Below are 14,275 nucleotides of genomic sequence, written 5' to 3'. Positions count from 1 at the left end.
GCATTGATGCCAATGAATAACTTTATCCCAGGAACATGTGACAACAGATTATAGCTGTAATAGCACAAAAAAGTGATGTACTGGTAAGTGGTGTTGAATGGAGCTTCACACTGTGTATAAAACATTGTGTTACAAGGAGACTGAAAAATGTTGTTTTTATAATCTGTTGGAGTACAGTGAGGCTCTTTGTGATCTCAGAACCATATGGCTACAGGGGTTAGCGGGGCTGTTGTCTGAAGCAGCAGAATGAAGTGTAACTCCGACTGACTCGAGCTGCAGGAGAACAATTCAAGTACAAAGGCATTTCTGTTCCCTCAGAAGACATCAGATATTTGTAATTTGTTTTTTTTATTTTATTTTATCCATTACAGCTTCTGTTCTAGTGAAGAATTCACTTTCGTTTGATGCTAAGTTTAGTTCACTGGCTCTGTTCGCGTTCTGCATTTGAGCAGGAGGAATTTCAACAGGAGGTGGATATGGACATGAATTTGATCATAAAACAGAAGGCTCTGCCTTTGATGAATAATTTAATTATGGCGGTGGTTGTGATGTGAACGATAAGAACAATGTTTCTCTAGCAATGTCTTTGGTTTCTATTCTGCTCTCTCTGCCAGAGCACAGTATGTGGTAGTAGGATTACAAAATGAGGTTTTGGCCAGCTTCTGATTGACAGCTTTCTGTGCTGCTCCTGCACAAATTAGCCCTTTAGCTGGTCGTGTCATCATCAGTTGTGCTGATATTGTGCTCAGTTCATTAAAGCAACCTGTGTGCACATAATTATCGCAGCATTCTGATGAACAATTTGGTCATTGCTGCTGTGTCAAGCAAAGCAATGTCTCACTTTTACTTTTGCCCCTGTTTTAAGTAAGAGCTTTTAAGTGTAAGAGCTAGTCAGAGCTTGCTAATTAGCAAAGCTGTTAGTTTACAACAGGATGTGCATTGTATATGTTGTATAGCCTGTGGGCAGCAGAGCCTAAAGTCTGTTGTTACTACAGCTTCCTCCAGATAAATTATGTACATCCCCTAGATAAATAGATGTAGGCTACAGTCACATTATGCATACAAGGAATTGTAGGAAGTGACCCATAAATCCTATTAAAGATGTATGGGTTAAATTATCAACCGCTGGAGTCAGATTGTAACACTGTGGTCTATGATGATATCAAAACAGACTCTGTGAAACAAAAGAGTCTGAAACAAAATTAATGAGTGACTTTATTTTCCCTCTGTTACGTGTGAAAATGTATTGGGATGTGGCCAGTTTGAGCAGGGCTTTTTCGTTGTTGCAAATCATTAATTTTTTTAACGCAGTATGTTATCTTTCCTACGAAAAGCAACTCATGCCTAACCTTGCTTTATGTAGTAATCCTGATAAAAGTGCTGATGTATTGGAACCAGTAGGGACCATTGACCACAACATAATCACATTTGACCTATATATAAAAATTGGAAGCCACCTCCTCCAAGTGTAAGGTTTCCGAATTGTAGTAAGATTGGAAAAAACATAAGCGGTCTTGCCTTCAGAACTGTGAATGAGCATGGGTGAAAATTCACTACAAAAAGTGATTCAAGAAGCTTTGAAAAGGATCAGAATCAGTCAAGTGAAATTTTAAATTGCCAGGTGTAAAGTTCTACATGTTGACAATAACAGTGTAGACAGGATTATTTGATGGGAGTTGTAAAAAAGGCAAATAGGATGTTAGGATATGTAGCAAGAAGTACTTGATTGCACCTCAAGGCTACATGAAGTTTATACAGTGTCTTTTTTAGAGAGCTGTGTCCAGTTGTAGGCACTGCATTACAAGAACGGCAAAGAAGCATGGAAGTACAGAGAAGGGCAACAAGACTGATTCTAGATATCAGACTTAATTAATTAAGAGAGACCCAACATGCTTAATATTTAAGTCCTTACAACAGCAGTCGGAGAAGACAGATTGAGGTTTTAATTTTTATATATATAGAGTAGAACATTGAAGCTATTTTAAGTTCTGTCAGTAGAACAAGGTGACATTACAGGAAATTTTATAGTGATATTAAGCTTTTTTTTTTTCAGTCAGAGACCAGAATTTCTAGTGGAAGGAGAGACCCTTAGTTTTGATTACCAGACTTTACTCAGTTCTAGATTCATTCTAGGCTATAGGGAGAATGAATAGCAAGGTCTCTTTTCCGCCCATAGTGGTAGTGATGTATTCGTTTTACCTCGGCTCTGTATTCCAACATGGTGAACGCTGTGTCCACATATGAGTAATCAGTACATTACATTACAAGCATTTAGCTGATGCTCTTATCCAGGGCGACTTACACAGGTTACCATTTTTACATGTTATCCATTCATACAGCTGCATATTTACTGAGGCAATTTAGGGATAAGTACTTTGTCCAAGGGTACAGCAGCAGTGCCCCAGCGGGGAATTGAACCGGCAACCTTTTGGGTGCGAGTCCTGGTCCTTGCCACTGTGCTACACTACACTGACAGAAGAATGGATGAGTGACGAGATGCTGAATTCAGCACTACATGTACGTGCAGGGATTCCTCTGCATTACGCAGCACTATATGTGGTGGTTCTGCTTTATGCAGCAGGTGTTGGCAGTTCAAAGAGCAGAGAAGAGTCTGAATCTAAAAACCAGTGAGAGTGCATTTTTTTTTTTTTTTTGCCAGTCAGTCAGATGTGACCAGATTATAACCACAGCCTTGTGAGTCTTGTGGTTTGCCATGAAGCTGTTTTTAGTGGTTGATGAAAAAAACACAGCCCTAGCTTTTTTTTTTTTGTTGTTCAAAGCATATGAAGCCGTGTGAGTGAATGCAGGGTTGCATTGTCGTGCGGGCTCCAACACTGTGCCATCACACCAAATATGGACACCGTTATGTAACACTCGCGGCTCTTTGTACTGCCGTGTCTCCTCTGCATTATGGAGTAGGTGAGCCCTGTGAATGTGGACACATTTGTAGCCTGTCATGTTCAGCAGTTGAGTGCTGGAGCTTCCCTGTGATCAGTCAGGTGCAGCATCCTCCCTGGAAAAAAAAAAAGCAACTCAACTGAATTTGAAAAGATTTTTGTCAGCAAATGAAGAGGGGCAACAGGTTGATGACAGAAAGCCAATATGTTGACACCGATAAGAACATGCAAACAGACAAGATGAGGCAACACAACAAACTTCCCTCCTCCCTGTGGAATTTAAACACTGTCAGGTTGGTGGATTTGTAAATCCTCAGATTAGACTGCCTACCAGAAACATTTAAAGCAAATGATGCTGAAATGTTAGATAAAGCAAGTACATTAAATTAGCTGTGTATTTGTAAGTGTCGCCTTTCCCACACCTGGTTGTGGGAATTTCCAGTGTATGCAGGTTTTTGTTCCAGCTAAGGTTATTGTACCCCCTTGGCACTAAGTGGAACTTAAGGCTTACAACCAGTACACACATTTCCACATCACAACCTCGGTGGGAAACCTCAACTCAATCAGAACACATCTGAAGTGGTTTCAAAATGGTTGCCACCAGTCCCTCTGAGTAGTTGTTTTGGAGTGGTTTGGAGATTGTTTTGACAAAGAGTGTCTTGGATTTGACAAAAAAAATGTGTTCTTTGTTCAGAAAACTTGTCCAGCAGAAAGATTTGAAAACACTGGGATGGAGACTGTTTTTAAAAAGCTCATTTGTTATGAATGAACACAACAAACAGGCACAAGTAGAAGGGATAAAATGGTTAAAACAAGGCCTGAAATTGTTTGAAACGGCTGGTATAAAATTTCCCTGTTCTTCCCAAACCTCCCTGTTCCGGCACTTCTGTCCCTTCTCACAAACCCCACCCCTTACTTGAACCAGTTGTCCCACTTACACCGCCTACTTAATTTTAACCACCACTGCTATATTAATCCTGCTTTGCTGTTAATGATAATTCAGAACATCTTAATTTTAGTTTGAATTATTGTTGCAAAATATAAATTCTGAAAATCTGTGAAAACGCTCATTGAAGGTCACTGTTGAGGACTAGTTGCTATCTCAAAAAGGTGGCTTTCATACTGTCAAAAAAGTGTGACATTGAATTATATAAATAGTGGTAATTAATTCTAACATATTTAGGCACCTCTCTAAAAACTATTTCAGCAGACTAGCATTGCTTGTCTAAAATGACTGAAACCACTGGAGTGAGATTTTTGAAAAGCTTCTAAACCTAGCTATCTTACAAGAACAAGTAGCTAGCTTGCTAACTTAGCAAAGTGCTAACCGATAGATAGCTACATAGTGAGCTACTTTATGCCTTTACAGTCTGTGCAGATTTTATCTTACTGGTTAAATTTAACTACATATTGTTCATTTTTATTTTAGTCTGTATTATATTTGTTTATACTTTTTGATTTATCTACACTTTCAGAATGCTTATATTTTTTTAGAACTGCTTACAGTTGCATTCTCTGTATGATTCTGAGTAGCTGGTGTGAAGAGATTAGAAGTGCTTGTATGAGTCTCTGAGTCTTGTGAGTCCCTGAATCGTTCAGCATTTAGGGATTCCTTCTGTATATCAGTCATTTAGCCAGTAGGTTGAAGCAAGGAAGTTTGACTAGAGGTGGGAGTCTTTAACTAGCGATTGGACTCTTAGCTCCACCCACTGGTTCATGAAGCCTTTTGCGCCATTGGTGACTATAAGTGACTTGAACCAATCATAGTGATTAGCTTTGAAGAGCTGTTGTTTTTGATTTGTTCAGACAAATCAGGAACTGACAGCATATGGTAACTCCACCCGTCATAGGATTCCTTAAGCCTCACCCTTCCATCCCTGATTTTGACCTGTTTCTGATAGCATTGCCATAGAACGCATTAAGCAAATCAGTGCATTACTAAGAACTGATGCAATTGATCAGCAAGCACTTAATTCAGTGCAGGATTTGCATTCAACGTATCCATTTCAGAAATAATGTGGCCTGAGAGGACAGATTAATCTAAATGGCTTATTCAGGCTGGAGATCGATTAGCGAACTGTTACACTTAGGGAGTTGCTATTTATGTCACAACGAAAAGCAGCGTAGGCAAGCAAGCCCCAGCTCCATGTTTTACCTATGGGATACCCATGCACAGGAGTACCTAAGTTGTTAAACTAAGTGATAATGAAGTATTCCCTTCCTTTGTAGCTTTTGCACTAGATTTAATTTTTTTCTCCACAGATAGTTACATTAGTGACAGTCAGCTGTTCTTGTATCGTGGTTTAAAATTCAGTTACCCTGACATCTGAAAGCTAAGGTGGGGTGTAAGGACTGATTTCACAGTGCCGTTGGTGTGTAGCTGAGCTCAGTTTTGATGTTTGTGCCCATCCATCCTTATTTTTATATGTTTGATGATCAGTGTTTTTATTTCAAGTAACATTTATGAAAGTTCCCACTGTTGAAAAACCTTAGTTTCGATCACATTTCTACTACGATGTTGAAGACCGTTGGCACCTTTCTGTGTAAGATTTAGTAGTCTTAATTATTTCCTTTTCTCTTTGTTACATTTATGTACACCTGGTTAACAGGAAAGCAGTCAAAGTCCAGATCATATGGCAGGGGGTTTGTAGAGATTCTGAGAGGTCTGAATGAGGTCTTGACAACATTTGGAAATGTCAGGACCTTATAGGAGGTGCTTTGGCAAATGGTATGCGTTTGCCAGGAGTGCCTGTCTCATGCTTGTTTTTCTTTATGAGAAATGCTAAAGGGAATTTTGATAGATGACTGCTGTATTTTCTAAGTACCCACCCCTGTACGTATGCGTGGGCGTGAGTTGCCCCACCTCCGTGAGATCCAGTTTGAACTGGAAATTTCTGGCCACCGCGGGCTCCCTGCCCACTCCCACAGGCCAGTGGCACTTCCGGTTCCGAGAGAGGGAGGAGGAGCGGAGAGGGAGACAGACAGGAGAGAAATCACAGAAAGCCAAATATACGCAGGAGGGAGAAAAGGGCATTCTGATGCAGACTTTGATTTTTTTTTTGGTTTTTTTTTTTTTGTTTTCATTAAACTGCGTCACGCTGATGCTATTACCGCACTGTTCAGACATTGCATTCATGATCAGGGTTTGTTAGCATGTCATGCTAGTGACATGCAATGTGGGTATTCCTCTGAAAAGGAATGTAGAGAGAGTGGGAAAAGGTGAGGAAGGAATAAACAAGATATAGACATGAAAAGGTCTGTTAGCCCGTCATGCTTGTGCAGGAGAATTTAGGTATTCCTCTGCAGAATACAAGGAGAGTGGAAAGGGTGAGGAAGGAATAGTGCGGATGAGAGAGAGGCGGTGTGGCTCACTGAAGTTGTTGATTGTTGTTGAGTCTATAAAGTGAGTGAGAGTGTGAGAGAGGGGGCGTTGGGAGTAGGAGACCTTAGAGAGAGCTGTTTTCGCCAGTCTGAGTGAGAGTAAAGGCCGGGACACAGTGCGGTTTTAGAAGACTGTAAGTGAGGGCGCTGTTAGGGCACCTGTCAGTGCGAGTTGGCCCTCGCGGAATCGGTGGCAGTCGGGGGCTGACGCGACGCACAAGTTTTGAGATGGGGACTCGTAGAATGCATTTCCGCCTCCTATTTTTTGTTTTCTCCACACACCAACAAGCTTTTTTTTTTTTTTAGCTGGGTTTGAGGGATAGGGGGTGGGGTGGAGAAACTGCAGCCAAAGAACAGTTGCATTCTGTTATTGTCAGTGGTGTTTTCCACATCACCCAGCTGTCATCAGTCAGTTTTATCCTGGTCTGCATCTTCGTCCAGATTGGTGCAGTTTCCTTCCTGTCACTTGGTGATTTCTACGCCGCTAGGGTTGGAATGCATCATTGGGTTTGGTGACCCACAGATATAGCCCAAAGTTATGTACGAAGCACAATTCTGGTATGGTAACACTGTGACTGATGTGAGTACCCTAAATATGGTTTTTCAGGTCAGTTGTGGTCTGGTAGCCATGACAGGATGCAGTTGTGATTATTACCATGAATGTTACCCAGGTTACCATTGTTCTTGTTTGCTCGCTGAGGTTTTTTTTGTGCTCAGAACATAACCCGTGGACAAAAAAATTGCTTACTGTTTTTAAACCAATCGCTTACTGTTTTTAAACCAAACCACATTTAGCTGTTTATTTCCACTTGTAGTCATTGGTTCATTGTTGTGGCAAATCTGTGGATGGGTCAGATGGATGGGTCATACTCTGATCACGGCTCACTCATTACCTCATCCTCTCCTCACGTCCGAGCGTGTGTTTCTGCCTCCGTGCTCGCCTACCATTTCCGTCTGTGTCCCTCCCTCCTTCCAGCTGAAGCGCTGCTTCATGTTTTCGAGTTTCCCCCTCAAAGCTCCCGCCTGGAACCGGTGCTGGTTGGATGTAGGCTGTCACTCTTGGAGGCTCTTCTTGCAAAACCTGACACAACAGGATTGTTGAATTTTCTGGTTTTCCCACTCATAGGCGTGTGCAGGAGCAGTCAGTCATCACTAACTGAAAGCTCCCGGTACACTGCAGTGTCCGTGTACATGAGCTGGGTTGCAGTAGGAATTGTTAACATGTCATAAGGGCTATCATCTGGCCTGAATTAGAACTAAAATTAAACCACATGTCATTGGCCTAGATTAGAGTAAATACTGGTGCTGTGGATACAGATTATACAGAGCAGTTTCTGTTTTGACAATATTTATATAATGCATTTTACAACCAAGACTGTCACAAAGTGCTGTATGAAAGTTTTCCAGAGGTAGTCAAAGAACAAAACCCATGGGCCAATCTGGGAGAAACTGAAAATTATTCCTCATCCCCTAGCAAAGAGGTGATCAAATGAAACTCCTGAAGAATATTGATATGCAAAAACAAATACTTCACACATATGTAATGAGGTGTGTGTAAATCATCAGAAATGAATTAGCAGTCTGTCAGTAGTTTGGGAGACTGTTGACAGCAGGCTACAGGAGCATCTGTCCTTTGTTGGTGGGTGGTTTTCAGGATAGCCCCTTGGCTTGTGGCTGTTGATCATCTCAGCTTCGTCATTGCTGCCCCGGTTGCAGGTTACTCTTCATCTTAGCATTACAGTGGGCTAACGGCATGCTGGCAGCTGGGTGTCCTGGCAGTATAGCAGCCTCAGTCCTCTGGTCTCAGTGCAGCCCGGCGTCTCAAAGCAGATAACCTTCTCCTGGGGCAGTGCCCCTTTGCTTTGGCAGTGGAGAGGTAGGAGTATTGCTGCATGCATGGCAGGACATTTGTAATTCACCCTAATGTGTAAGGCTTTAGCAGGCAGATCTGCTGGATTTCTGGATTTCAGATCTCGCTACTTCAGACCGAAAGGGTGTGGGATTATATTCCAAGTGCACAGCTTCCATTCCCTAGATTACAGAATGGGGCCTCCACTTAACTGATATTGACCTGATTAAATCCCTGCCTCTCCAGATTGGAGGTCGGGGTTTATATATAGAGAAATTAATATGCTCGGTCAGATATTAATATTTTCAAATGATCAGCTGCTATACCCAAACAAGAGTCTGGTCTTTGTGCTTCTGTGCCCGCATTGCTGTCATGTGTACTCCCCTAAAAACGAGCAATCGCCTGATTGCTGAAAGTGTCTTCTGCACTGTGACATATAAAAGTCATCTTGAATTTGATGAATATTTATGGAAAATGGTGTATAATTAGGTTACTTGAAAATGCATGCAAGTTTATTGATGAAAAATGTTGGATGTATCAAATAGCATCCATACCCTTCAGTCCTCTCTTACAGTTTCTAATTTGCAAATGCATATTCTATCTAATGAAGCTCTCTTCTCTGTAAAGCTGGGCACCTGAAGTTGAATTTTAAACAGGGTGCAATTTTAATATCCTCTTTAGAATTACAATCATACAAGAACAGGACAAGACATCCCAATAATGTCTAGTGAAACAGTGGCGTTGTGCATATAAAATGGGCTAGTTCCCTATATCTGAACTGAATTTCTCTGAAGCTCATTGTCACTAGTTTTGCCTCTCCCTATGCCCTCCTGGCCATTTTGGAGCACAAATTGAGTAATTGGCCAAAGATATAAATAAAAATTACATAATTGTCATTTAACGTAATTATTCCTTATAAAAATCACAGTAGACCATTTAGGTTTGATCATTTTGGTTTGGTCTTCAAAAAATAATAATTTAGTTTCATAATGAGTTTTTTTGTCTTATTTTGACATTAAAGACCATAAACACACTAGATGCAGATTACGCCATTCTTACACACGTGGTGACTTTGCGTTACTGAATCATTTGACTAAGGAAAATTGGGATGAGGGTGCCACCGTAAGGACAGAAATGGAATTGCGTTGGAAATGTAATTCGACTAGGGTAGAAAAACATGTCCGGGGGTTAATCATTTCCTTTAGATTGCTTATAGGTCACTTCCAGGCACTTAAATGTTCCCCTACAGTGTTAATTATGGGGAACCTAAAAATATGATTACAAGATGTTAAAATCCTTAATTTTTAGTAAGCTTTTTACCCTCGGGGAACAAGAAACAAAATTGTGTTCAGTAATTTATGTGTCAATCAAATCTTTAAAATAAAGGCCTACGCTGTAAGAGCTACAGCTCATCTAATTTTATGATTTTTGAAATTGAAATTGGAAAAAGGGTTTTATCACAATAAGTCCTATATTTTCAAGCAGTGCCATGCGTCATATGTGGCAAAATAAATTAATTCTTCCCTATATTGCAGGTTTCTTTGTCTGGTTGATAGTGTGATCAGTGATCAGTTAGTGGTTTACACTGTTTTTTGAAATACTTTTTTTATGTTTAAGGGAGAACAAATGCAATACTTAAACATTTTATCAGAATGTATTAAGTATCCTTTGTTTTTTGGCAGAACATGTAACAGTATGCTACAGAATGCCGATCTCGTAACTACCATTATGCAGTGAAAGTCACGTTTAGGAAGACATGTTTAGGAAGCTACTCCTTAGGGTTTTCTGTGCCAGTGTGAAGAGATGGTGTGTGTGTGTGTGTGTGTGTGTGTGTGTGTGTGTGTGTGTGTGTGTGTGTGTGCTTGTGTGTGTGCTTGTGTGTGTGTGTGTGTGTGTGTGTGTGTGTGTGTGTGTGTGTGTGTGCTTGTGTTTATGCTTGTGTGTGTGTGTGTGCGCGCGTGTGTGTGTGTGCTCGTGTGTGTGCTCGTGTGCGTGCGTGCGTGCGTGCATGCGTGCGTGCATGCGTGCGTGCATGCGTGCGTGCATGCGTGCGTGCATGCGTGCGTGCATGCGTGTGTGTATGCGTGCGTGCGCGTGCGTGTGTGTGAGTGTATGTGAGTGTGTGTGCGCGCGTGTGTGTGTGCGTGTGTGTGTGCGCGTGTGTGTGTGCGTGCGTGTGCGTGTGTGTATATTTGTAGCGTTGCAGGCTGCACATACTGGCCTTTAAGCAGCCCCCTGTTGTTTTTCCGGCAGCAGTGATTCCACCAGCAGCTCCAGTGACGAGTCTCCAGCTCGCTCCGTCCAGTCTGCGGCTGTACCCGCCCCCTCTGCCCAGCCCCCCCCGGCCCTCGACAAGGACGAACCCCGCAAAAGTTTCGGCATCAAGGTCCAGAACCTGCCCGTGCGCTCCACAGGTGAGGACACCACCTACGGGATGCGTTATTGGGCTGATCTGATCTGTTTATTGGTAATTGACAAAATATAAATAAATAGAATGGAATCATTTATAATTGAAAAGTGGGTAAGTGTTTGTTTTGTCTCACGTTGTACAGTGCCCCTGATCCCACCTTTGAAATGATGATTGTAACACACAGCCATTGAATGCATTCTGCCACATTTTTTGCTTGAATATCCGTTGTTTATCCGTTAATTAGTATTAATTTATGAACAGCCTGAGATAACAGTTGTTTAAGCATTGTGTAAAATAAGAACGTTGTTAAGTCTGATGTACAACTCTGAATACCTGTCCCGTACCAAATGTTGGATGTTTCCTTTAAAAGGTTAACTTTTTTAATTCCCCTCTCAGACACGAGTTTGAAAGACGGCCTCTTCCACGAGTTTAAGAAGTATGGGAAGGTGACGTCGGTGCAGATCCACGGGGCGTCCGAGGAGCGGTACGGCCTGGTGTTCTTCCGCCAGCAGGAAGACCAGGAGAAGGCCCTCAGCGCCTCCAAGGGGAAACTGTTCTTTGGCATGCAGATTGATGTCACCGCCTGGAATGGCCCAGGTACGCTGCCACAGGCTCCGCTGCCAGGAGTGTCTGTCTGGCTGCCTCTGTGTGACTGTCTGTCTGCCTCTGTGTGACTGTTTGCCTCTGTATGACTGTGTCTGCCTCTGTATGACTTTGTCTGCCTCTGTGTGACTGTCTTGCTCTGTGTGACTGTCTTGCTCTGTGTGACTGTGTCTGCCTCTGTGTGACTGTCTTGCTCTGTGTGACTGTCTTGCTCTGTGTGACTGTCTTGCTCTGTGTGTCTGTCTGCCTCTGTCTGTGTCTGCCTCTGTCTGTTTGTGTGTCTGTGTGTGTGTGTGTGTGTGTCTGTCTGCCTCTGTCTGCCTCTGTCTGCCTCTGTCTGTCTCTGTCTGTGTGTGTGTGTGTGTGTGTGTGTGTGTGTGTGTGTGTGACAGAGTTTTTGTGACAGAGACATTGTGATTGTGATAATTTAGGTGTGTGTCTACAGCTGTATAAAAGTAATTTGCTTTGGATAACAGCGTCTGCAAAATGATAATGGTGTACGTGGATGTACGTTTGAATGAAGTGTGTGTGATGTCTGTACCTGCTTCAGATGTCTTATTCCTTCGCTTCAGCCAGTGATGCTCACAGTCTTTCCCTTCTCCGCTGCCTCCCCTTTCAGAGACCGAGAGCGAGAACGAGTTCCGGCCTCTGGACGAGCGGATAGACGAATTCCACCCTAAAGCCACGCGGACCCTCTTCATCGGAAACCTGGAAAAGACCACCAGCTACCACGACCTGCTCAACATCTTCCAGCGCTTCGGGGAGATAGTGGTATGTTCATGTTAACAGACAAGGACAGTTTTGACTTGAGGGAGCTCATGTACTATTTGAGTGAGTTTAGCCACACCTCGATTTCATATGCCACTGAATTTTTCATGCCGCTAATCGGATTTGTAACTTTTAAAAAATTTGTAAACTTTATGTCATATTGATGTGTTGCATGTAATATACTCTCCATAAAGATAGAATATACATAATATACGTATTATTTTCTTTTTTTTGTAATTATCTTTTTATTTGGAAAAGACAACAATTTAACATACAGCTTTTCAACAATATTCATAACACACTCTTCCTGTTTTCTTTTTTTATAGTCTTATGCATATGTAACAGAAAAAAGGGAGAAAAAAAAAAAAAAAAAAAAAAAAAAAAAAGAACATCTGGGTGTCGCAGTTTTCCAGTGTTAAGACTCAGTCCTTAAATGCCTTACAGTCCATATAACTTTAATGAAGCTGCTCATCCGTATTCACCCACCAGACATCAAGTATCTTTAAAGTCCTATGAACTTCCACATTATTTAGTCAGCCACTGGGCGTTCCCCTTTTATACATATGCCACATTCTTATTTCGGAAAACATTAACTATGTACAATTGAACTGAAGGGAGTTTACATTTTTACATTTTTCTCAACTATAGGAGGAAAGTAGTTTAAAACAAATGTTATACAAAGTTATACAAAGTCTGTTCTCATTGGGGTTACAAAATCAATCCATTTTTGCCAAATTTGATAAAATTTATCTTTTTGAGCCCTCAAAGAATAAGTCAATTTTTCCATCTTAAATATTTCTAAGGTTACCCCATACCAATCTTCCACGGTAGGCGGAGTTGTAGTTCGCCACCTTCTGGTGATTGATTTTTTACTCGCCGCCAAAAGGGCCTGCAGTAGCTTTATATCCCTCCTCTGTTTCAAACACACAATGTGGCCCAAATAAAGTGTCTCTATGTCCATGGATAGATGAATTTTAAATACCGTGCACAATATTTTATAGATGCCCTTCCAATATGAACTCAGCTTAGGACATTCCCAGAATATGTGGGAGTGGTTTGCCTCCCTTGACCCACACTGTCTCCAACAGATTGAACCTTCATTATTATATCTTTCCTGGTAGGGGGTCTTAAAAAATCTTACTATGTTTTTCCAGCAGTGCTCCCTCCACTCCATAGAGTTAGTTGAGGACCACTGAAAGCTGCATATCTCCCCCCAAGCCTCCTCCGAAATCTCTATTCCTGCTTCCTTTTCCCATTTTTCCTTAATATACAGGGTATTTTCATTTTTAGTCAGAAACAGAGCATTATACCACTTTGAAATTGATTTGGAGGGAACCGAACCAAGGGCCGACCTTAGAATCCTGAAGAACTCCGACTCTGTTTTTGAGAAATCAGTAGGTCTGCACTCCTGATTGAAATAGTGTCGCAGTTGAAGGTACCTGAAGAAATCTTCCTGTTCTAGACCATGTTTGTCCTGCAAGTATTGGAAACTCTGTATTGCGTTTTTGTGTGTGAATGAAAGGTAAGTTGTAAGTCCTTTCTGTATCCAGGACTTAAATCTTTTATCCCCTCTATTGGGAATAAATTCTGTATCATAAGCACACCATCTAAAGAGCCTGAGCATGTTGTGAATTTCGCTTGATTTAACCACTTTTTGCCATATCTTTAACGTAAGATTGATCCAGGGGTTATTTCTTTCTTCTAATTGAGCTATCAAACCTCTATCTGCAATTACGGCCTGTAGAGGTAAATCTAAACTAATTTCAGATTCTAGTTCCTTCCATCTGGCTTTATACTCATTATTGCACCAATATAGTAGAGGGGTTAGCTGTGCAGCGTAAAAATATTTCTTTAAACAAGGAAGTGCCATACCTCCTTTCTCTTTTCTCAACTGTAGAATATTAAATCGAATTCTGGGCTTCTTACCTTGCCAAATAAACCTAGAAATCCATTTATCCCACTCCCTAAATTGATTGTCATTTATTTCCACTGGTAAAGTCCGAAAGATATATAATAGTTTTGGGAGAGTGTTCATTTTAATTGCGCTAATCCTCGAGTTTAGATTTAGAAAGGGGATAAGATTCCATCGGTGCAGGTCTGATTTTATCTTCAACGATAATGGTCCATAATTTGCTTGAGACAATTTTGAAAGGTCTTTTGTTAGCATTATTCCTAGATATTTTAATGATTCTGCTCCCCAATCCAGATTATATTTGTCTTGCATGCTCTTTGGTGCCGTGAAGTTCAAAGTCATGACCTGTGTCTTTGATATGTTGAGCTTATATCCTGATAAATTTCCATACTCGTTCAACAGTGACATCAAACCCAAGAAGGACCTCTCTGGCTCCCCCAAAAGAACCAAAACAT

The 14,275-nt window shown here is 41.4% G+C and overlaps 1 protein-coding gene across 2 annotated transcripts in view; it reads left to right on the top strand.

Moving 5' to 3' along the window:
* The window catches only part of spen (spen family transcriptional repressor), a 56,385-nt gene that overhangs the window by 23,617 nt on the left and 18,493 nt on the right, over nucleotides 1-14,275 (top strand). The window contains exons 4-6 of one of the 2 annotated variants that reach the window (XM_036533928.1): nucleotides 10,384-10,541; nucleotides 10,934-11,134; nucleotides 11,760-11,911. In XM_036533928.1, coding sequence (XP_036389821.1) covers nucleotides 10,384-10,541; nucleotides 10,934-11,134; nucleotides 11,760-11,911 — 511 coding nt within the window. Of the gene's footprint in view, nucleotides 1-10,380; nucleotides 10,542-10,933; nucleotides 11,135-11,759; nucleotides 11,912-14,275 lie in introns of both variants that reach the window. The other variant, XM_036533927.1, reaches the window with a different exon arrangement.

This window comes from Megalops cyprinoides, chromosome 7, assembly GCF_013368585.1.
Source record: "Megalops cyprinoides isolate fMegCyp1 chromosome 7, fMegCyp1.pri, whole genome shotgun sequence".
In the NCBI taxonomy this organism is placed as follows: domain Eukaryota; kingdom Metazoa; phylum Chordata; class Actinopteri; order Elopiformes; family Megalopidae; genus Megalops; species Megalops cyprinoides.
Note: the sequence above shows the minus strand (reverse complement) of the source record. Positions and strands in the feature narration are given on the sequence as shown.